Consider the following 24,941-nt stretch of genomic DNA (forward strand, 5'->3'; position numbering starts at 1 on the left):
ACATGTTTATCACATTCAAAAATACTTGGCAAAAAAGCAAGAAAAAAAAGTTTTTAATTATGCTAAAATCTATTAAAAGATGCAACCGGCTGTTATCAACTGTGACTCAGTTTTGAAGAGGCTGAAGTGCTCTAGTTTTGATGAGCCAAAAGGAAGATGAACACACAGGTGATTGCCAAAGTCAGAATTACAAAGAGACACATTCTGCATATTAAGGAAGCAATGAGGAAAGAAAGCAAACATCTCCAGAGGTTGTCTCCATTTTAAATGTAAGGCAACAGGGTCCCAGAAAAGGAAAGGCACTTGCCTGATGTCCTCCAAGAATCATGGTGCTCTTTCCTCCTTGCCTTCAGCCATTCCACTGGGCCATCTCCCTACTGAATTCTCACCCACATTGTTAATTAGCTTCCCCTTGAAATATGCCAAAGAATAAATAGTGTAAACTAATTAAAAGATGCTCATTCTCTCCACAAGGTTTAGTTTCCTCTATTCTTTTTTATTGTTGATAATGTCATTTTGTTGTTGCTTGTAGTGTTTGATGAATACAAAAGGATATCACAGAAGGATATTGAAGAGAGTATTAAATCTGAGACATCTGGTCATTTTGAAGATGCTCTGCTGGCTATAGGTAAGCTGGTAGGGAGTGGGGAGAGGAGACACAAATGTCTATAGACTTTTCCTCTTGTTGCCAGTTTCTTGGGGATATAGAATTTTATTTTTCAGAAATTAAAGTTGTTTAAATCAATCATGGGGTGTTCCAGATTTTACCGGAATATTATATACAACCTGATTGCTATTGTTTTATGTGGTTTATATTTTTGATATCTTCTTTGATAGCTTTTATAATTCATAATGTGAAAGATAATTTTATACTAGGTGCATCTTGCATGTCTGTGAATGGCTGGAACTAATAATTGTCTCATATTGTAAAGATCATAATCATTTTTGAAACTACATGCCACCTTTTGCTTTTGTGGCCTTTACTAATTACTTCTCTAGGACCTTTATGGTAAATTGAGAATGTTTGCCATCCCAGGAAATGCCTAGAGTGTAGCCTGTGTTCTTGAAACGTTAGGCTAGAAATTTCTCCATCAAAGTAATCAAGAGCTGTTTCTTGATACTTTGTAGAAACTGAGGGAACTAGTGTCCGTTTCTTTCTCTTAGGTCATATATATATATAATCATTTCATTTCTTTTTGTTTTTCTCTTGACAGTAAAATGCATGAGGAATAAATCTGCATATTTTGCTGAAAGGCTTTATAAATCTATGAAGGTAAATGGCCTTATTTTTTAACATCTCAATGATTTGGGCACATCTTGTGTCACCTTAGGTTTACTTATATTCCCCCAAATTTTAGCCTGAAATATTCAATTCAATTTGTATATACTTCACTGAGTGGTGCTACTAATAATACCAAGTGGTATTTATTGAGTAAATAACATCTCCAGAGGTTGTCTCCATTTTAAATGTGTGGATCACTGTCATTCCCCAGCCCCCACCCCACCTTCAGGTCCTGGGAATGAACCCAGGGCTTTGTGCTCTAGTAGTATGTAGCAGGCAAGAGCTTTACCACACTCCCAGCCCCCAATCACTGTTCTTTTTTTATGCTTATGTTAGTACATTATAGTTATACATAATAGTTGTGTTCATTTTGACATAATCCTACATGAATGAAATTTAATTTGCTCCATTTGAGTCCCTGGTGCCTCTTCTTTTCCTCTCCCCTCCTCATTCTTCTTTCTCTACCGATCTTCCTTCTATTTATTTCAAAATCACTATTCTTTTTTTAAAAATTTTTTTAGTTGAAGATAGACACAATATCTTTATTTTTATTTATTTGTTTTTTTATGTGGTGCTGAGGATCGAACCTGGGCCTCACATGTTTGAGGCAAACACTCTACCACTGAGCTACAACCCCAGCCCTCAAATCAGTATTCTTTTTTTTTTTTTTTTTTAGTTGTAGTTGGACACAATACCTTTATTTTATTATGTGGTGCTGAGAATCGAACACAGGGCCCCACATGTGCTAGGTGAGCATTTTACCTCTGAGCCACAACCCCAGCCCCAGTATTCTTAATTCTTTATATGTACGGATTAATTTTATTTCCACAACTTTAGGGGGAAGGTACTATTATCAACCCCCCCCCCCATTTTACAGATGAGGAAACTGAGGCACAGAGAGAATATGCAATTTGCCCAAGGTCCTCAGTGAGGAAGTAGTGAAGCAAGGATGCAAACTCTGCCAGTCTAGCTCCAGGGCCCATGCTCTTAACCCATGGATGCACCCATGCTGGGGTCCATGAGAGGTGCAGGAGAGATCAAAATGTAGCCCTTGCTCTCAAAGAACATCTGGCCTTATAGGGAGGCAAGTATGTGAAAAACATCAATAACACAGAACGAAAGACAGCAGTCGAAGGTCCAAATATTATAGGAACAGGGAGGAAAGGGTGGGGTTTGTTTTTCAATATTTGTTTTTGTGGGGGAGGGGAGGATACAAAAAGAAAATATAAATAAATTGGGGACTGAGGGTAGAGCTCAGTGGTACAGCATATGACTCGAGGTCCTCCTGCATTCCATTCCCAGCACCAAAAAAATAAAGTGGTGTATTTGAGCAGGACCTTTAGGAAAGTTTACATGGGAGAAAAGAGGACTCATGGAAGGTAAAGCAGACAGGCTGGGTCAGGACAGCACAGCATATGTCTCTAGAGGGCAAAGAGTAACTATGGGTTTGAATATAGAGTATTGGAAAAGTAAATTGGGAGGTCCTTGAATCCCATGGTGAAGGCCCTCAAGACTGTGAAGCAAAGGACACCACAGGAAAGTTACCCATCCCTTGCCTTGCCAGACAGCAGAAGAGCACTCTGAAAACCAGCTGGCCTTTCCTACTGAGGGATCTGTTTTCTTCCTTAGGGCTTGGGCACTGATGATGACACCCTCATCAGAGTGATGGTTTCTCGAGCAGAGATTGACATGCTGGACATCCGGGCAAATTTCAAGAGGCTCTATGGAAAGTCTCTGTACTCTTTTATCAAGGTGGGTCACAGCAGCCTTGCCTTGGCCCAGGGGAAAGTGCCATAGAAGGAATGGGGCCTCTGATCTCAGCATTTAGAACTCCAGGTCCCCTTTTTCTTGGCATCTGTCACTTCCCATACAAATGGGCCTCCACTTGAGATATTTCCAGACTCTCTTCTTTCACACACATCTTTAAACCTTTGCCAGGTTATAAGCTGGTAATTTTTGCCTTGTAAATCAGTAATGAGTTCACATTGACCCCAGAGAAAGGAAGTTTACATTTTATTGAATACCTTTAAGAGCATGATTTCCATGTCTTCCTAATAAATGATAAGAGAAGCAACTGAATCCAGAATCCTGTGCAGGGTAAGCTGAAGTCTGCTGGTAATATGGGGAAACATAAGTTTTCCTAGATTGCTATTATTTACCTGATACCAGACATCTAGGAGTCCTAAGATGACATGGGAGTGATGAGTAAATGATTCACATCCCTCAAAACCCCTCATTAGTGGGTTTTGCTTCTTGAGGAAGCCAGAAGAATCTCGTAAACACAAAGCTGAGACTCGTTTTCCTGGAAGCTGTGGTTGCATAACAAACTTCACATCAGGATTTGATCTGTGAATTAAATATTCTGAAAAATAAAGGATACATTGCCCACTGGGTAACAGCTTGTCAAAAGAAGCAGAGTAGCATATGTAAATAATAGAAAAAATGACCACAGATAAAAATGTAAGTTATAATAATAAAAATAAACTCTCAGGTTAAGTAAAAACATGAACTCCAATTTCATGTTGCTTATAAGGAATAGCTAAAATACAGGGGTATGTAAAAAAGTTTATGGAACATGGCCAGGGAAAAGAACATTTGACAAATACAAAAAAGAAAGCAGGTTCACAGTATTATCGAAGAGAATAATTGATATTTTTAAATTTGGAACTATATAGGTAGAGATTATATTTGTTTCTATGTCTATGAAGGACAAACACAAATTTATTGGGTCAGGGGGTGTAGTTCAGTGTATGTACGAGGCCCTGGAGTCAGTCCTCAATACCATCCCCCCACACACACACACAATGAAGGATACAAAAGAATACTACTATCCCATCACAAAGGTATCTTATATGCATAGAAAAAAAGACAGGAAACATATTCACACATCAAAATGTTAACATTAGTAATCTATAGATGGTAGAACTGTGGGTGATTTTTATGTTGTTCTTCTATGTCTTTATTCTCTACACTGAACAGGTATTACTTTTGTAATTAAGAAAAAAAATCTTTTAAGAGCTGAGAAAAATCCAACCAAGCTTGAAGTTAACTTAGATGACCGTGATCTGTGTATTCTACTTAAAAACCCACTTATCTGACTGTAACTTTGCTTCCTTGGCCCCCAGGGTGACACATCCGGAGACTACAGGAAAGTACTACTCATTCTCTGTGGAGGAGATGATTAAAACAAAGTCCCAGGAGGATTTTCTTCTCAACACTGAAAATTTTTTTTTTAAGTTCATTTTTCTACACTGCTATTAGCATTAACTCAGAATGCTTATTTCCAATTAAGACGCCTACAGTTGCCTCCTAGGATATAAACTGTCTGTATTATTATCATCTATAATTAGTCATTATGATGCATTAAAGCTGTACTTGTAGTTCAAAGCTTGTAAGTTCTAAATGGAGATTTAAAATTAGAAATTAAAATGTGCTCTGTGTTTCTAACAGATTTATGTTTCACAGAAATTGAATACATTAAATTATTTCATATTTTCTTTTCAGTAAAAACTTTTAAAATGGGATACTGGAAGACCATTCTAAAATCACTTTCTTCCCTAATCCTACTTTTAAAGAGGATGGTAATTTCTTCATTTGAAATTGTGAGCATCTAGCTAGTAAAATCCATCCAGTTTTCTATTTTGTATGGTCATCAATGGAAAGCACCCATAAATCTCCTTTTTTGGGTTTTGTTTGTAGCATTTGTTGATCTTTACTATTTGTCATAGGGGGCTTCCTTCATCTCATGTTGAGAACACTTTTCAAGGTTGAAGTGCACCAAATCACCAACTCATTTAAATAAACTAAAATCCAAGTGTGATTGTACAGGTCATATATGTCTGGTTACCAAAGATAAATGCTGAACATTCCACAATATAATAGTTAAGGTCTTCATCTAGCTTAAAAGTGAATGGGGAAAAAAAAGCAAGCTTCAAATAAGGTAATTCTGGTAAGGGTGTAATGCTCTGAATTTTGTTTGACTTAAAGAAATCTGTTTGTGCTGAAAATAAATTCTTAAATCTTTTTTGATTTTGTTAATCCATAGCAATTTACATGTGCATTGTGCTTTTTCAGCCCTATAATCATTCTGAAAGTGTGCTTGGACTTAATTAAAAAGTTCAGTTTGTATACAACATGGAAAGATAATTTTAATAAAAAATGATGACTTTAAAATGAGGTATATTCTTTCTCTGCTGAACTTTTCCACTTCTGAGATTTTTCATGCTGGACTATGAAAGGAGTTATTTTTGAAGGAGTTGTGATACTTAGTTCCTATTAGGGATTACAATTTAGGGGAAAAATAACATATTTAATCTTATATTTGCCTACTGCTATAAAACTAATGTTTACATATGCCAAACACTACCGAATGATATTAAACTTACAAACTTATTCTCTAGAACTGAACATGTTCTTGTTCTACTAAGTAAAACATTTATATTAAATGTTATATTGGGTGGACTGGAGGTGGAGCTCAATAGTATAGGGTTTGCCCACCATATGCGAGCCCTGGGTTCAATCCCCAGTCCTACAAAAAAAAAAAAAAAAAATCCTTGACTGGGCGCAGTGGCACATGCCTGAATCCCAGCGTTTGGGAGGCTGAGATAAAGTTCAAAGTCAGCCTCGGCACCTTAGGCCCTAAGCAACTCAGCAAGATCCTGTCTCTAAATAAAAAAGACCTGGGGATATGGCTTAGTGGTTAAGTGCCCCTGGGTTCAATCCCTGGTACCACAAAAAAAAAAAAAAAAAAGAAAAATCCTTAACTTAAATTTTATATAGGGGCTATGGGTGTAACTCAGTTGTGTAGCATGTGCCAGGCTCTGGGTTCAATCCCCAGCAACAACCAAAAGCTTACAGATGTATGAGGAACACTTATATTCTTACTATGATAAGAATATATGCCTTCTTTTCCATTCTATGTATTGATGAATTGGGGTAAAATATTAAGGATTTGCCTTTCAGTTTAGTGCTACTTATCTATTGTAAGTGCTGGGGCTATTGTTGAAAGCTACTTATGTGAGTACTTAGTCATTCCAGTTAACTATAGGAAATAATACTTCCATGTCAATACCTACCCAGAAGACCATGGAATTTCCAAATCAAACTTATTTCACTTTGGAAGCATTGTGAGCGTTTTTTTGTTGTTATTGTTTATTTTGGTAGAATTTTAATCTTTAAATGATACATGGCTTAGCCAGAATTTTTTAACAAATTGCATTTATTGACCAGAATCTTTCTAGAAGGCAAGATAAAGCCACCCTGGAGGAATGGTTATTTGTTATAGCGAAGAAGCATGACTTTGAGATATAATTATGAAGCAAATTTGTTTCTCTTTCCTGCTTGTGCATTTTCATTTATTCAATGAGCCTAGTTCTTCTCTTGTCTTTAGATATCAGTTCAGATAGAAGATAGGGTCATGACTTTTCTGCTCACTCTTAGGTTTTAAATAATCTGTGTAGTTCCTTAAGGTAACAAAAAGTATCATTTCAGTAATTAATATATCTGGTCAAAATTCCAAACTTGATTTACAGTTGGCTTCTTCCCTCATTCACTTCTGGCCTACTGCCAGTGAGATGCCACCTTTTGGGGGAAGGGGAGAGGGTAGAGTTCTTTCTCCACCAAGGCTTCCTTACATTTTTCCCCTTTTCCACCAGCCTACCTTTCCTGAGTTTTAGCAGCAGGGAGTAACCGGAGCAAGAAAGTAAGAAGTTACTTACCTGGCTGTTTGTGGCATGGTAAAAGAGAATCAGCCTTGTGTAATCTTGGCAGATGTTCAAAGCTGATTCTTAAAAAAAAAAAAAAAAAAAAAAAATATATATATATATATATATATAAGTTGTAGTTGGACACAATACCTTTATTTTATTTATTCATTTTTATGAGGTGCTGAACCCAAGGCCTCGCACATGCTAGGCCAGCGCTCTACCACTGAGCCACAACCCAGCACCTCAAAGCTGATTCTTGTGGGTTCCCTTGTCAAACCTATCACCACAGAAACCACCCTGGGGTTCCTCTAGGAAGGTAAATGCAGTTCTTTTTCAGCCTTTCTGAATTTGGTGATGACTTTAGGTTTTTGGGGATGAAGTTAATTTGCCTTTGCATCCAGGTCTCTTGGAAGGGATATAGGATGACACCATAGTGGCTGTCTCATGATGGCCCACATCTGTTCCATGGGAAACACTTGCACATTTATGCTAACAAATTTATGCTAACAAATTCTGTGCGTTCAAGCTGGTACTATTGCAGCCATCATTCTCTGCCTCCCACTTCCATCCCAAGCTGCCTCAGCTAGGTTCTCCAGTTCAGATTTCTCAGGAATGAATCAGATACCAGTCCACTGGGACCCCCAAACTACACATGCTGCCAAGGGGAATATAAATTGGTGCATTTGGTGCAATCAATTGAGAGCAACTTCAACAATAGCTGGTAGAGTTGAAGACTTCCCAGCAAACCCCCTGTTGGGAGATCTACATGATGAATCTCTTGCACATAATGTTCATTTTTGCTCCGTTAGAGAATTAGAAATAATCTGACTCACTAAGAGAGTGGATAAACAAATTATGGGTCAGTCTTACAATGAGCAGAGAAAAGTGATCTAGAGATTTAATCAAAAGTATCATTTTGAGAGAGGAGAAAGGTGCAGAATGATGGGTATTATATGATTTCCTTTAATTATATGTCTAAATGTGCAAAATACATTGTTTATGGTGTGCATGCAAGGATATGCATGGGAGTAATGATATACACCATTCTCATGACAGTGATCACCACTGGGAATGGAAATGGAGATGGAAAGTGGGTACACAGGGAACTTCATATTTTTATTGTCCTATTTTAAAAGAACAAATCATCAGTTATATATCAATAAAGCTGGGTGGAGGGTTAGAATAAATCAACTACCATAAAAAAAAATTTCAAGTCAGTGGCGGGGCGGGGGTGGGGGGTGTCCACAGGTGTTCACATTACTCTATTAGATTTCATTGTAAATATTTTACTTAAAAAGTAGCAGAAGTTGCCAGGCACGACGGCCCACACCTGGAATCCCAGTGACTTGGGAGGCCGAGGCAGGAGGATTGCAGGTTTGAGGCCAGTCTGGATAACAGAGTTGGGCTACCTGCTAAGTAAAAGGTCTGGGGATGTATCCCAGTGGCAAAGCACCCTTGGATTCAGCCCCCAATACAAAAAGGGCAAAGGGTGGGTTGGGGTGGCAGAAAGAGAGGCAGCAACCAAAAGCTAGCTGTCCAATCTATTGCAAAAAGTGCTATTCCACGCAGACACCTGTTAATTTTGCTAGGGCCTCCTGAAGGTATTTTTAAATTCTGACAAAGTTTCAGACGTCCCACTGGTGCTGGGAGTAAAGGAAAAGAGTGCAGAGGGCTGGGAATGTAGCTCCAAGGTAGAGTGAGTGCGTAGCATCTATGAGGCCCTGGGTTTAAAGGGCGAGGAGGAGGGGAGTGCAGGAAATGTTTGCCACAACCCAGGGCTGAAGAAACTCGGGCGATCCACGTAGTTCCTCCTTCTAAGTGCTCTTCTCACAGGAAATCATGCCCCAAACCTGCAGGGTCGGACCCCAGGAAGTGAGAGCTCCTTCGAGAAGCCTGAACAGAAGGTGTTCTTGCTTCTCGTCTAGCACAAGGCCCAGTAATTATCTGCAGCCCAAAGGACTTTGTAGAAAGAATGAACGACTTCTCATGCAAAAGACGTGTGTGAACTACAGCGAACAACGAGAACAGCCCTACAGTGCACGTTAGCAAAAACACCAGGTCAACCGCAGGCTAGGAAGCCCTCCGCCGTACCCGCGCGCTCCGTCCTGCGCAGGCTCCCGCAGCCACGCACTCGCGGTTCCCCGCCCCTTCCGGAGGCTCGTCGCGCGCTTGCGCCGAACGGTCCGCGCTTTGTTGCGATAGGCGGAGGCGGGGGAGGGGGCGAGGTTCTGCGGTCTCGGCGCGCGGCGCGGCTGGACGCGGCGGGCGGGGCCGAGGATGGAGGCGGTAGCGTCCTCTTCAACCGTTGGGGCTGCGCGTGAGAAGGTGGCTGTGTAGGCACCTAGGCTGGGAGGAGGCCGGCAGCGGCCGGGCCATGGCGGGAGACCCTCTCCTCTGGGTGTCCTGAAGCGTGCTCCCTGAAGGACCAGGGAGCGCTATCCCATGGGCTCGCTTAGCAGCCGAGTGCTGCGCCACCCTGGGCGAGCCCGAGCTCCACAGGAGCCCGTTCCCGGAGTCGGGGGCTCTGCCCGGAGGCCGGAGACTGGCGGCGACGCGGCTGGCCACAGCTTCTGTTACTGCCCGGGTAGCCGCAAACGCAAGCGGAGTAGCGGGGCCTTCTGCTACTGTCACCCTGACTCCGAGACAGACGAGGATGAGGATGAAGGCGACGAGCAGCAGAGGCTCCTCAACACTCCTCGAAGGTACGTGGAGGGGCGCTCCCCAGCTGACCCACACCCGCACCCGCACCTGCACCTGTTGGGCCTGGGGTGGAGCCGGCGTCCAGTGTCCTGGCTGGATGCGGCGTCCCCCCGCCAGTAAAGAGTGGATGTGCCCTTGACCGAGTAAATGAACGAACCCTGCTACAAGGCAGATCCGGGAGACGCCTCATGTTCTGCCTTGTAAATCACTGACGCTGCCGGGGTGTTGTTTCAGCCTCAGGATGAGACTGAGGAACGCCAGCTAGAGCTTGCCTCTCTTTCAACCCTGGAGAACGACCGACCGACTGGCTGGCCTTCCGTAGTACACCTTCGCCCTCTCTGAGCGGTTACCGCAGAATAAATTGTTTTGCATCCGGTTGCCAAAATAGTATACAGGCGTAAATTTGATGCCCAAGATGGGCACCTTTATTGTCGCTCACTCAGTAAAGAGGAAGTAATTGCGCCCAGTTCTCCTTATGTATAAACTTGAAGTTTATCAAATAGTGTGCCTTTATTCCTAATAGGGAACAAAGTCTTTCAAAGTCTGTAGTAGACGAAATCATTGACCGCGGATCTGTCAAGCTGTGTGCTGCAGAGAGCGTGCTTACCTTTTTTTTTTTTTTTTTGGAAAAGTTGGAAAACAAAATATTTGCTTGTGAACTAGAATGTAATTTATAAGTAGAATATTTCTTCACGTAACAATTTTTAAGGTCATTGGCGGAATCAATAGATGTATTTTTTTAAAATGAACTTTAAAAATGATTCAAAATTTTTTGCTACAGAAGTGTTACATATTGTAAAAAAGTGTCATGACGGTAGTGTAACAGATCAATGATAGAGGTAAGTATCATGGGTAAAAGCTGTTTAATAGTTTAATTTATAAAACTTTTTATATGGTTTTATGTTAATTTGTATTTATTTACCAAAAAAATTGACCCCTACTCCCCCCCATATTTTTTATTGGTTCATCATAATTATGCATAATTGTTGAATTTATTGTTCCATATTTGTACAAGCACAGGATATTTTGGTCAATATTGTTTCCCAGTATTTTCCTTTTCCTCCTCTGCTCCCTCCTTCAGTAACCTTTCTAAAGAGTCACTGTAGCACAGTTTTTATTTTATTTTTTTGTTACTGGGGATTGAACCCAAACACTGAGCCACATTCCCAAACCTTTTTTATTTTTTTATTTTGAGACAGAGTCTGGCTGAGTTGCTTAGGCTGGCTTTCAACTTGTGATCCTCCTGCCTCAACCTCCCTAGCTGCTGGGATTACTTGGACATGTGCCATAGTACTCACTGTAGCAGTTTTAAGCACTTAGATTCTAAGTTCATGTCTGTATTCTGTACTTCAAATTCTTCATATGTAAAATATAGATATTAAAACCACTTCATAGTTAACACAAATTTGAGAATGAACATGGTGCACAGTGTCTGGCATATACCCACTCAGGATTAAATGGTCCTTTTATTATTATAAAATATTCATTCCTCTTTGTCACTGGCAATATAGCCACTACCACTTTCTTTATTTTTTTTAAATTTTTTCTCTTTCCACATTTTTTATTGGTGTATCATAGTTATACATAATGATGGAATTTGTTGTTAAATATTCATACATGCACAACATAACAAAATAATTTGGCCATCATCACTCCCCAGCACTTCTCCCCTTCCCCCATTCCTCCTTACCTCCCACCTCCTGGTCCCTTAATCTCCCTTTGATCTTCATGAGATCCTGCCCCCTCTCTACCTTCCACATATGAGAGAAAACATTTGACCCTTGACCTTCTGAGTTTGGCTTATTTGCTTGGCCTAATGGTCTCTAGTTCCATCCATTTTTCTGCAAATGACATGATTTCATGAATAAAACTCCGTTGTGTATATATACCACATTTTTTTTTTTTTTATCCATTCATCTGGTGATGGAAACATAGGCTAGTCCCATAGTTTGTCTATTGTGCATTGTACTGCTATAGACATGGTTATGCATTTATCACTGAAGTATGATGTCTTTAATTCTTTAGGATAAATACCAAGGAGTGGTACAGCTGGCTATATAGTGGTTCTGTACCTAGTCTTTGGAGGAACCTCCATACTTATAGTGGTTGTACTAATTTACCAACATCATTCCATAGTGATTTCCATAGTGGTCATACTAATTTGCCAACAGTGTAAAAGTGTTCCTTTTTCTCCACATCCTCTCCAGCATTTATTATTGTTTGTATTCTTGATGACTGCCATTCTGACTGATGTGAGATAAAATGTAGTTTTGATTGCAAACGATGTTGAACATTTTTTCATATATTTGTTGGCCATTTGTATTTCTTCTTTTAAGAAGTGTCTGTTTAATTCATTTGCCCATTTATTAATTGGGTTATTTGACCACTTTCTTTGATAATTGTTATATGTATTTATTTATTTATTTTATCCTTTCACTTTTTACCTATGTCTTTATATTTAAAGTAGATATCATAGAGACAGCATTTAGTTGAGTCTTGCCTTTTTTTTAATCCAATAGAGCAATCTCTGCCTTATAGTTATTATTTAGACCACATATTTTTAATATAATTATTGAAATATATGTCAGTGCCCATTTGAAAGAAACCACACAGTAATTTGAACAGGGATAATTTAAATATAAACATTAACAGAAACAGGGAATTAACTGCTAAGGGCAAATATTAAGGTAAAGAGATCTCTTAAAAATATAGGGATAGAAAATACAGGAAATAGTCACTTTTTGTAAGGCTGAGGCAGAATATCCAAGGAAAGAACAAATTTGAAATAGATCCCTCCCTCCCCAAGCTAAAATTTGCCATCCACTGAACATATATGTTTAGTGGATGGTGAAAAAGTTTGCTAAGTGTGATAGGCTGGGACTGGCGAGTAGAGAACTTTCCATGGGAGTACCCCCAAAATTGCTGGGCCAAAGCTGAAGATTTTTATCATCTAGACCATTACAGAAAAATGTGCCAATTCCTGGACTACGTGGTCAGACTATAAGGGAAAGTCTTTGAAGTAAGCTTTACTAGAAAATGCTTATCAGAATGTATGTTTTCATGGAAAATAAGAAAATATTGAGACCTACAATTGTATGTGTTGGCGTTTATACACTTCTCAAGGTTGTTTATTGTGCTTTCCTGCCTAACAAACTACCTCAGAAGAAATTTTATCTTCTAGGCCTACTTTCTACCTCATACCTTTGGTTAAGTGCTTGTCTTACTTTTTCATTAACAGGACTATTAAAATCCACACTGTTCTCCAACCAGTGCTTTGTCCATAGTTTGTGCCTAAAAATTGAAATCTAGTAAACAGTATTTATTGTTATAACTATGTAAAGATTGCTGCAGAGTCAAGTAGTGTGCTAGGATTATAAATCATACTTGGTGAGTCCAATGTCACAACCCTCTGTTCAAAGGGAGAAATTTTTGAACTTCATTGTTAAGTGGAATCTTAAAGTTGGGCTGTTTTTGTTTGTATCTTATTTGGACAGTGCCTTTTTGGATTGCTTTTTGTTGTCTCAGAGTTTCTGGCTGCCTTGTTGACAAAAGAATAATATCTTCAGATTTTTCTACCTTCTGAAACACAGTTGCATGGAATTCATCTCCTCTAAATCCTAGACTTCCCTCCAGGGTTCCTCCATCCTTCTTTTCCAATCTGGACTTGTCTACTCCTATTCTGGGACTTATTTCACCTCATTTTAGGATTGGATTAGAGCCACTGTTTTCTGTGGCCTGTATTTTTTTTTCCTTTTTTTTCATTCTTTTAGTGATCTAAATCTTCCAAGTATTTTCTCATGAAAGAGCACAAAATAGGATAATTTATGCATATCTAAATACAAATTTTATCTCTCTTTCTTTATTCATACTTTGGATCTGAAACTCTATAATAATTTTATATGTTTGATCACATTACTTCATTGTCTTCTATCTTACAGCATGGTTGAAACATTTGATCCTGATCTAATTCTCTTTTCTTTTTAGGTGACTTTTCTTTATGACACATTTGGATTTTTTTTCTCTTTTTTTTAATTTATATTTTCTTAGTTGTCAATGGACTTTATTTATTTATATTTGGTTTTGAGAATCGAACCCAGTGCCTTACACATGCTAGGCAAGTGCTCTACCACTGACCTACAACCCCAGCCCATCTCTGGTGTTTTTAAATTGAACTAGAATGGACCTAATTATGGGTCTTTTGATGGCCTTGATAATTGCTGGAGCCTTACAATCTAGAGATTCATAATAATAGTCTGTAAGAACTCTTTCTTGTTCTGAGTACTTCTTTTTCATAGCACCTTATAAGTGTAATAATCTGAGATATCTAAGTATATGAATGAGAGGGTTTTAAAATTCTCTTTTCCTGAATTAGATACTTCTTCTGGTCATTCTCTTTTTATTTTGTTGGGTAATCCTTGGTTGTCCTCTTATGTTTAAGAATGAGTTGCTGCTTTGTATGTGTACATGTGTTTTAGTAAGCAAATAGTTGTATTTCCATAAGCCTCTTCTTTGAGTAGGAAGATTGACTGAATTGGAAACGTGGGTTTTCTTTGTTTTAGAGTAGAGAGTTCCAAACTTTCTGGGTTCACAGTGCCCTTAGTGTCATAGTAATTTTTTATGGTTCCCCTTAATGCAGAAGAAATACCTGATGATTAAGTCCAAACAACTTAATAGTGGTAGATTACATGTTGTCTAAAAAATGTGTTTTCTTCAAATTTAATATATGCTATAGTGCCTATCTAGTTTGCTGCGGTGTTCCAGGTATTTTGGCACACAGTTTGGGAATCATGACTGAGGATGAATGGGTTGGGAGCTGATAGGCTACAGATTCCTCAAATTCCAGAGTAAGGATTGCTTTGTCTGGATCACCAATACTTACATTAAAAGCCTTAGGTCTTCTGGTAGATTGGTTTTTTGTAGAAAAACCCTGAAGTCTTTTTGCCTGGGTGTTTGTACTCTGTGTTCATAGAGTAAGGGAGGCCACTAAGGAGGACAAATTTTCATATTTCCTTCCTTCCACCCGCCCCACAGGGTTCTGAAAGACACAAAATCTTAACCTCCATCTGAGCCCTTTATAATATATTTTGTGCTGTGGCTTTCTCTACTTTTTTATTCCAGTTTATTCTCTAATTTTCAGATTCCTAATATGTCTCTTATCAGATGATGAGCCCACTGTCATATTTTTGTTACTGTGAATGTAATATTCCTTTTTATGCATTTGTTCTTTAATGTGATTTGGGAGGGATGGGAATCAAACATGTACTCGTGGTACTATCAGGAATCAGAAACCACGTTGTCTCCTTTACTTCTCACAATAACTCAATGAAGTAGATATTATTCATATTATCTTTTTACAGTGTAACTGAGCTGTAGGAGACCAGGGCCTCAAACCCATGTCTATCTACCACAAAAGTATGTGCTATTTTTGTACTTTTTTTTTTTTTTAGGGAGGAGTCTTACTGTTTTACCCAGGTTGGCTTTAAACTTTTGAGTTCAAGTTACCCTCCTGCCTCAACCTCCAGAGTAGCTGAGACTACAGGAACATGCTACATGCCCAACCTACTGTGCTATGTTTAATATCTGTTGGGAAGAGGTATTAAATTCACTGGTTCAAGATGCCATCTGAAACAATGACTTCATTTTTAAGAAGAAATTTAAAAATTTTTAACCACCTAAGAAAGCTGTCAGAATTAGTCAAAAATTGTAAAGACTGATCAGCTTTTGCCTATGCTTTCCTTATTTACTAGATCATCTTGCTTAATGATTTCTAAACTTTTTAAGTCTTCCTTTAAGTTAAATCTTATGCAGAAATCCAGTGTGTTTATAGAGGTAGTGGCTGGTGTTGCTCTGGGTGAAGTTAGGTGTCTAGAGTTCACTGTTTCCCTCTCCTTGGTGAACCCTAAAATGCTTCTTTCATGAGCACAACTTCGAAAACCTTTGATTTAAGGTTTCAGACCATTTGTCCAAACAGATGGGAAGTCAGTTTAAAACCAGTCATAACTAGTCCAGTTTGGTATCCAATAAGGTTAGATGTAAATTATTTTACTAATTACTTGGGTAGGGAATTTTCACTCTTGTTCTTCATTTTTTAGGTGCACAGCAGATTATTGCAGTTATATTGAAATTCTCTATAACTATGCTGATTCCTAAATAAGGAAAAAAGCAAAAACCACCATGCTGACTTATCTTCTTAATTTATTAAATACATAATTAAAATTAATTCAAAGATTTAAAAAAATATAAAAGGTGCGTAGAGAAAGGTCTCCTTCCCATGCTGCTGCCCCTATCTATTCACTGGTCCCCCTTGTGAATGGAATGCCCCAGAGGTGGCTACTAGGTATTATCTCTGTACTCTTCTAGAAATGAGAAAATTTGAATATATAATATTCCCTCCTCTTTTTTTTTACACAATGGACAAATAAACTCTAATTGAAATTGAACAAAAGGAGTATTTTAAAATGTCTTCAAAATCAATAAAACATTCAGGTTTTTATATATATATAACTTTTACATGTCTTTCAACAGGAAAAAATTAAAGAGCACATCCAAATATATTTATCAAACATTATTTTTGAATGGTGAAAACAGTGACATTAAGATTTGTGCTCTCGGAGAAGAGTGGAGCTTACACAAAATATATTTATGTCAAGTAAGTATTTTATTTTTCTGTTGGTTACCAGGGTAGTTACTTAAAGAAACTCAAACTTTTGTTCTTCCTCATTGCATTTCACAGTAATCTTTCGCATGGACAGTAATAAAATCCTTTCATCTGATAGTAAGTATTTTACTAGAAAGGGGTTGGGGTTATGGCTCAGTGGTAGAACGCTCATTTTGCACATGTACAAGGCCCTGAGTTCGAAGATCCTCAGCACCATAAATAAATAAATAAATAAATGGTATTGTGTACAACTAAAAAAAATTTTTTTTAAATAAGTATTTTACTAGAAAGATGGTAAACATTGTCAGTGAAAACTTAGTTTGGCCTAAATAAGAGACTTGAAACTCACTGTCATGCTAGCCCAGCAATAGTCATTACTTCAACAAGGTGCTTATTTCAGTGCCGTCTGTTGATAAAGAGGGAAAAGTCAGGATAAAATGGTTTATTAAAGTTAATATTGCTAAATTTATTTTATTTGTGATTGTTCATTTGCATAAATTCATCTGAAATGTTGCTTTGAAGTTCAAGTTGAATGTGACTGAAAGGTTCTTGACATTTAACCCTTTATTCTGTCTTGGGAAACCTAGTTTAGTTAAAAACAAAATAAACCAGGCGCAGTGGCACACGCCTGTATTCCCAGCAGCTTGGGAGGCTGAGACAGGAGGCGAGTCAAAGCCAGACTCAGCAACTGAGAGGCACTAAGCAACTCAGTGAGACCCTGTCTCTAAATAAAATACAAAATAGGGCTGGGGATGTGGCTCAGTGGTCAAGTGCCCCTGAATTCAATAATTCAATCCCCAATTACCCCACCACCACCAAAAAAAAAAAAAAAAAAAAACAAGATGAACAAAAAGTATATATAAACTATGTCATTTAGAATTTAGCTGATGTACCTATTTTATGTTTGTGCTGATAATTTTCCTGTCTGCTATTGTTAAAGATTCAGAACTTTCAAAATAGAATAAAATAGGGGCTGGAGTTGTAGCTCAGTGGTAGAATGCTTGCCTTTCACGTGTGAGGCACTGGGTTTGATCCTCAGCACCACATAAAAATAAATAAATCTGACAGTGGTTTAAAAATATCCAGAAAAAAGAAAATTCCATCTGTACTAAGACATATACAGACTTTTCTTATCATTATCCCCTAAAAAAAAAAAAAGTGTAACAACTAATTACACAGCATGTACATTGCATTAGGAGTAATCTTCAAATGATTTAAAGTATAGGAGAGGATATGCATAGATTACATGGAAATATAAGAAACTTGAGCAGCTTCAGATTTTGGTATCTGCAAGGGATCTTGGAACCATTCAAAGGGATAACTGTAATAAAGACTCAGTAAAATTTTTAAAATAAATTAGTTCATATTTGATCTATTCTGAAGTACTGTAATTCTGAGGGATGCTATTTATAAGATAAGTAAAGACTTCCTAGATTTCAGGTTCATTCTGGATTTTTCTGATTAAATAAAATCAGAATTTTTCCTGGTTTCTTTGGGGGAACATACTTATGTATTAACTTGGAACTGATCTAAACCCTTTATCACCATGAAGGGGCACAGTAAGGATTCAACAGTGTGAGGACTATTCAGATAGTAATATAAAATTTGATTTAGTTTGTGTTAAAATTGTACTAAACTGACATAATTTGATATACCTAATAATAGCCTTATCTTTATTTCTTTTCTTCTGTGGTTATATTTGACAATTCTTTTTCTCTGGAAATTAGAAAATAATTTGGGAGACAAAGTACTAGATAATCTTTGACTTTTTTTTTTTTTTTTTAAGTCAGGCTACTTTTCTAGTATGTTCAGTGGTTCTTGGAAAGAATCCAGCATGAATATTATTGAACTGGAGATTCCTGACCAGAATATTGATATAGAAGGTACTTCCTCCATAATTACTATTATGCAAAAATCATAAAACATTTCTTTCATAAAATTTATTATTTTGATAGAGAATAATTATTTCCTTCTAACCTTGTCAGCTAGGAAAAAGTTCCATTTAACATTGGAAGCTAATAATTTTATATTAATTTACTCTAATACTATATCAGTCTTGTTCTTCCTGTCCTAGATCTGTTTAGTCTTGTGGACTTTGTCAAATTTGTTTACTTGCCTTTGTAAATATATCTGCCTGGGATATGAAATGTAGGGGGAAGGAAGGAAATGTATGACCACTTATAAAATAATGTGTGAAGATTGTTCTTCTGCAAACAGGAAGGGTATGAATCATGTAATTTGTGTTATTTTAGAGTGAAGGGATACTTAATTGAGGAATTCAAGGTCTAAAGAGATAGGGACTTGTTTTGGATCTGAGAACAGTTTAGTGATCCTGCAGTCACACTATTTCTTTCCTTATTCCTATTCCAGTGCTCCTTCTGCTCCCCTCATTGATAGCCCAAATGGGGGATACCCAGTGCTCACCACAAAGGCAAAAAGGAAACTTGAGAATGTTTACAAAACAAACCACGTAGAACACTGATGAGAGTAGCAGTGGAGAGAAGGATGGCCAGGCCTAGATAGCTGTGAGTGTGGTGTGGATAGGACCAGGAGCTATGTACCATACTCTCCAGTGGTGAATCACTGAACAAGGCAGAATTAAGATTATCAGTGAGAACTTGTACTGAATGATTGCTCTATTCAGGAATATCTTATAAAAATTCAAAGGACATCTTTATTCTAGTCAAAAACATCAAGATTAGACTTTAAAAAATGCAGCCAAATTTCATAAAATAAACAAAATTTACAACATTGTTATATTAACATCATCAATGAGTAACCATTACTACTATTTTAATTATGATACTTATCCTTTTATGTGTGTATGAGATTTAAATAAATATCACTGTGAAGACAGTCATTACTTTTGCAATAATCTTATAGATTTAATTTTTGTTATTTAATTCTCCGTGTGCACTTTCTACTTTCAGCACTGCAGGTTGCATTTGGATCACTGTATCGAGATGATGTCTTAATAAAGCCCAGTCGAGTTATTGCTATTTTGGCAGCAGCTTGTATGCTGCAGTTGGTAAGTATGCACATTATTTAAAAAAAAAAAAAATCAGTGTTTTCTTTGTTTCAACATATCTTTCCAAAAATAAAGTTAAGCCTTTATAATTTTCAAATGAAAATTAAATGTATAAATGTATTATTTGTTATAAATCATTTAAAATGCTTAACCAAAAGCAATTTATTATAACTGGGGTGGGGGTTTATGTCTGTGTACAACAAATACAAACTATTTCCATGTCACTATCTTTGTATGACTGTAATATGGAAAATATTTACTTGTCTAAGTCCATTTACCTATTTCTATTAATGACTTATTTACACTATTAAACAGATGTTTTCTGATTACTAATTAATTTAGTTCATGAGTTCAAAAAACATGTATGCTACTATGTAAATTTTTTCTTAGTTGTTACATAATTATGTGTAAACCACATTTATATGTTTTAATCTTAGAATGACAGATTTATTCATTTAACAAAAGTGCGTTGATCAATATGTCAAATTAGGCATAGAGATCCAAGGGTAAATTAAGATATAGTCCCTAAATACATACCATTTGTGTGTGTCAATTTTTGAAACAACAATGTAGTCCTACCTTCACGAAGCTCACAGTATAGTATATGTATGTGTGTGTAGAAAGGGGAAGGGTTGATGTATAAATCCAAAGGTAAAATAAGAGCTGTCCAAAATTAAAGGTATAAAAATCTTGTAGGATTTAGTAGATCCATAAAGAAAGAATTAGTCATTTTATAACCCAATAGTGTCATAGGAGGATGTTTCCAAATTGAGTCATACATTGTATGAGGAAAGAGGGAGGAAGAGCATTTCAGACATAGGGAACAGAGTAAGCTAAGACCTAGAGATGTGAAATGATGGAGGACTAGAGAATCTAAGAGGAGCATGGCTCTAGCAAAACTATAACAGGGCTTGTAGAAAGAGAGGTGGAAGACAGATTATGAAGTTCCCTCTATATATTCCTATGAAGTTAGCCTTTATATGTAAGTACTTTTGGAAGATTTTAATCAGAAGAAAGACAAAGTTATGCTTTAGAAAGAATACTTCAGGATCGATGTGTGAAGAATGTATTGAAGAGAAAATGAAAAATGAGTACATTAGAGACAAAAGCCTATGGGGCAGGAGTCCAAGTGAAGTCCAAGTTAAAGTAGTGGCAATAAACATGGAGTGGAAAGATGGATAGCCAAAAGATTAAATAAGGATAATCCATTGGGTAAGGTGACAGATAAAGTGTTAAGAGAAAGGGGAGGAGTCTGGAATGATTGTCAGGTAAGTTTAAAAATCATTTTGTATCAATGTGTTAATTTTTTTAAAAAATGCTTCCTTTTATTTGGCATTTATAACAACTTGCTAAATATCCTTGGTAAAAATTTGATTTTTAAAAATATTTTGATCCTTTCAATACGTATTTCCAATGAAGTGTACTTTATTTTCTAACTTAAGTCCTTTTGGTTTTGTTCTACATTGACTTTCCGCCTTATTTTTGTAATTTACTAATTCTAACTTAATAATATACTTGCATGATGAATGTATTTCAGAAATTTGAATGAAAAGCATCATTATTCTTTCTATATATTAAAGTTTGTTCATTTGAAACCATATAAACATTTCAGATTAAAATTTTAATGTAAGTTGTTTATACTATACTTGTTTTATGGGAATGTCTTAGATATTGATAGGTGTTTTAAACTTTAATAGGAACTCTCTGATAATTCATATTATTTACTTGTCTAACCTGTTACATGGTTAGCTGGTTGATTATGTAGAGAGTTCTTAATTTTAAAAGAACAGGCAAGACAGACAAAGTGCTGCCAAAGAAATTTGCAAAGGTCCCATAGAGGGGGAAAAATAGAAAACAAAGAGAATAATAATATTTATATTTATTTACCTTATTGCTCTGCCCCAACTTCCATTTTTCAGTTCCAAGTATTAAGTTGAATACTTGGGGAATTTTTTTTTCTATATTTTTATTGGACTTATAAAAAATTTAGATTTGCTGCACTTAATGAGTTTTCTTTCTTTCTTCCTTTTTTTTAAAAAAACTTTTTAATATGTAAAAGCACATATCAGAACTAATTTTTCCCACATGAAATGGGCCTTTCCAGTGCTTATTTATATTTACAGGATGGTTTAATACAGCAGTGTGGTGAGACAATGAAGGAAACAATTAATGTGAAAACTGTATGTGGCTATTACACATCAGCAGGGACCTATGGATTAGATTCTGTAAAGAAAAAGTGAGTTTACTTTTCTTGTTTTTCTTCCCATTCCACTTCTGGGAATTTGGTTGCTTTGATTTCTTAAGAGAATGTATGTAGAGTTATAAGAAAATAAAAGAATTAAGAAAAGAAAAAAGACTAGGGGGTTAGAATCTTATTATTTTAAAAGTCCCTTTTTCTTTTGAACTAATTAGTAAATTCCTCAAGAGTGTTGTCTTTTTAAGTGACCATGGGTGGGTTATACAAGCTTATAAAAACTATGGTCACTCTTCACATTTTCTATTAAAATTATTTAAGGAGTAGGTTTAATAGATATTTTATCAGTACAACTATTGGCAATTTTTTTTATAACTCTTGAGAATTGCAGAACTCGTTTTGAGATCTTAAAGATATGTGCAAGCCCCATCATAAACTATTTAACACAAACCTGAAATGGTATTTTTTCTTAAGTAGAAATGTTTTTCTTAAGTAGAAATGCTATAATATCAAGGAAATATTTCCTTAATAACTACTGACAAAAGCAATACTAAATTTCATATTGTTAAACTAAAAATTTTGAGCATGTCCTAGCAAGATTAATATTCTGTTTTTATCTTAATTGTAAGACCTACTTGGTTAATTATAAATATATATAATGTAATAATTAAGTATTTTAATTTCAGGTGCCTTGAGTGGCTTCTAAACAATTTGATGACTCACCAGAATGTTGAGCTTTTTAAAGAACTCAGGTATTTGAATTTTAAATACTTTGTAATTAATATCCTAGAATAATGTTTTTCATTTGTTAAAGTATGCAAGTTATTTTTGTAGAACACAAAACATATTTTTACATCCATGAACTGAAAAAAATGCTACACAAATTTCTTTTCTTTATAAAATGATGATACTATGTATATTTTGTTTAACCAATTTTAACAGAAAAATGTGTTGCTACTATAAGACTATAGAGAAGTTTCAGTGTTACTTCTGTCAGGCTCTGGAAGAATTAAAAGTTTCTTATATTTCTTAAACTGTATTTGAGAAATTATATCTGATATAAAATTTTTGCTAAGCCTAATTAAATTAAATTCACAATTAGGTTGCTTTTGAAATTGTTTGTTTATTATCCCCCCTTCTCTTCCCTTTCCTTCCTTCAAAAAATACTTTCTGAATGTCCATTATATATTAAAGGTATTCTTTTAAGAGCTATGAGGGATGCAGAAGTGATTATGTCCTTGTTTCTAATGTCAGGGAGCTTTTTTGTAATAGTGAGGTTAAGATATATGATGGGGCTGAGAAATTCAGGGTGGAAATGAACTTTTAAATGATTTAGGTTACAAATGTCAGGAATATATGATATTCTGGAGGAAATGGTGTAAAACCAAAGACAGCATTGTTTAGCTTCCTGAGATACCAATTTTGTTGGTTTGGGGGGTGATCCGGGGGGGACAGGTGAAAAAAAATTTTTAAATACATTATGGAATAAGGGAAGTTCAAATATCTTTTTAAATTTTCATTTTAAAACATAGTTTATAATTTTGTTGTTGTTGTTTAATGGCTAGAATTTTTTCCCTGTCAGTGTGAAAAAAAGATAATGTACTTTGTGAATTACTAGTATTACTGTATTTTTATTACTAGTACTATTGTATTCAGATAGATTATTAACCAAGATAGGTCTTGGGCAAAAGACTGTTATAGTTTTTAATTCCGTTTTTGTTTGATAAAAACAGTTTTTCATTCTACCAGCATCCTTCAGTCTGTGTGTGAAGATTAAGCTCACGCTTCTGTTTCATCTTTTTCAGTATAAACATTATGAAACAGCTTATTGGTTCATCTAACTTATTTGTGATGCAAGTGGAGATGGACGTCTATACAGCTCTTAAAAAGGTATTCACATAATATGATATACACAAGGATATCCCCTCAGCCTTGCTCATTATAGTGAATACCTGGCAATAGCTGGTATCCAGTGATAAAGGGATGGTTATGAATGCATGAAAAAGAACAGAAGCTACAAATGTTCCTTGACTTGTGATGGGGTTACATCCTGATAAACAAACTTAACATAAGTTGAAAATATCATTGTCAAAAATGCATTTAATACAACTAACTCAATGAACATCATAGCTTAGACTCATCTACTTAAACATGCTCACATCGCATACAGTTATACAAAAATCATCTAATACAAATCCTATCGTAAAATAATAAGTGTTGCATAATTCACATAATTTATTAAATACTGCACTGAAAGTGAAAAAGTCATGGTTTTATGGGTACACTTTGTACCATCATTAAGTTGAAGAATCTTAAATCAACCATTGTAAGTTGGAACTATTTGCTAAAATGTTAAAAAGTATATTTAGGGATTTCATGAGTGATAACTTTATTTTTTGTTCTTTTCTATCTTAGGAGTACTTTTTGTTTTTTCCCAGAATTTTTTCAACCATAAACATGTTTTTGTTATATCTTTACATAATCAGAAATGTTTCATGTAAAAAGATGTTATCTTAGAATTTAAATGTTTTATATGGTTTTCAGGAATGTTTTCAAAGTTGAGCTTTAGTAGAATTCAAGATTTTATGATGAAATTTTCACAAATAATTTTTCTAGTAAAAGGTGAAATTATTCTTCTAGAGGCCTACCTGTAATTCATCCTTTTGAAAGGTTTCAACATGTTTTAATCTAATTTTCATAGTTCTGAAGAAATAAATCAGCTATTATTCTTTTACTACAGATGGTGAGACTCAGAATTCTTATAATGACTAAGTGGCAAAGGCCAGGTATTATGAGTTCTGGCTCACTGCTCCCTTCCAATTACATAATTTTGCCTTTAGCCTTTTGTCCCTGACTTGGAGCACTGTCTACATGTAACATAGTTGTGAAATTTGGGATTGAGACGCCTTCTGGGTTATATGATTAGGATTGTTTCTCTCTATGGCAGAGGTGGGATTCCATTACTGTTTTTCTTAAGGAAGTTTAGTGTGTGGGTTATTCATAAAGTTATAGAAGGTCCATTTCTATCTCTAAACTAAGATAGTATTAATTCTTTCGTACCATTACTATTACTGCTTTTATGCTAGTAATGATAAATGCTAACACTTAACGTGGTATCATCTCCATTAGTCCCCATTCTATTAATTCTTTTAATATCCTATAAGGTAGACACATTATCATGCTCATTTTGCAGTTGAAGAAATTAAGGCCCAGAAAAAAATAGGCAATTTGTTGAGCTATTAAGTAGCATATCTAGGATATAAAAGTCCATACTCTTAACTACTCTGGATACTGTTTCAACAGCAATAAGATAATCCTTTTTCCCGTGCTTAATTTTATTTATTTATTTATTTATTAATGGGATGGGCTCTCAC

The 24,941-nt window shown here is 36.0% G+C and overlaps 2 protein-coding genes across 2 annotated transcripts in view; both read left to right on the forward strand.

Annotated features, from left to right (window-relative positions):
- Positions 1 to 5,455, forward strand: part of Anxa4 (annexin A4) — a 63,072-nt gene extending 57,617 nt beyond the window's left edge. Inside the window, exons 10-13 of the mRNA XM_027934569.2 lie at positions 533 to 628; positions 1,215 to 1,273; positions 2,912 to 3,034; positions 4,408 to 5,455. Coding sequence (XP_027790370.1) covers positions 533 to 628; positions 1,215 to 1,273; positions 2,912 to 3,034; positions 4,408 to 4,467 — 338 coding nt within the window. The 3' untranslated portion in view covers positions 4,468 to 5,455. The remainder of the gene's footprint in view (positions 1 to 532; positions 629 to 1,214; positions 1,274 to 2,911; positions 3,035 to 4,407) is intronic.
- A 3,788-nt stretch (positions 5,456 to 9,243) lies between these two features.
- The window catches only part of Gmcl1 (germ cell-less 1, spermatogenesis associated), a 47,116-nt gene continuing 31,418 nt past the window's right edge, over positions 9,244 to 24,941 (forward strand). The window contains exons 1-7 of the mRNA XM_027934532.2: positions 9,244 to 9,689; positions 16,213 to 16,336; positions 18,132 to 18,228; positions 19,276 to 19,373; positions 21,497 to 21,609; positions 22,254 to 22,319; positions 23,373 to 23,457. Of these exons, the coding sequence (XP_027790333.2) occupies positions 9,430 to 9,689; positions 16,213 to 16,336; positions 18,132 to 18,228; positions 19,276 to 19,373; positions 21,497 to 21,609; positions 22,254 to 22,319; positions 23,373 to 23,457 (843 nt within the window). The 5' untranslated portion in view covers positions 9,244 to 9,429. The remainder of the gene's footprint in view (positions 9,690 to 16,212; positions 16,337 to 18,131; positions 18,229 to 19,275; positions 19,374 to 21,496; positions 21,610 to 22,253; positions 22,320 to 23,372; positions 23,458 to 24,941) is intronic.

The sequence above is a fragment of the Marmota flaviventris genome, chromosome 14, assembly GCF_047511675.1.
Source record: "Marmota flaviventris isolate mMarFla1 chromosome 14, mMarFla1.hap1, whole genome shotgun sequence".
Taxonomy (NCBI): Eukaryota; Metazoa; Chordata; class Mammalia; order Rodentia; family Sciuridae; genus Marmota; species Marmota flaviventris.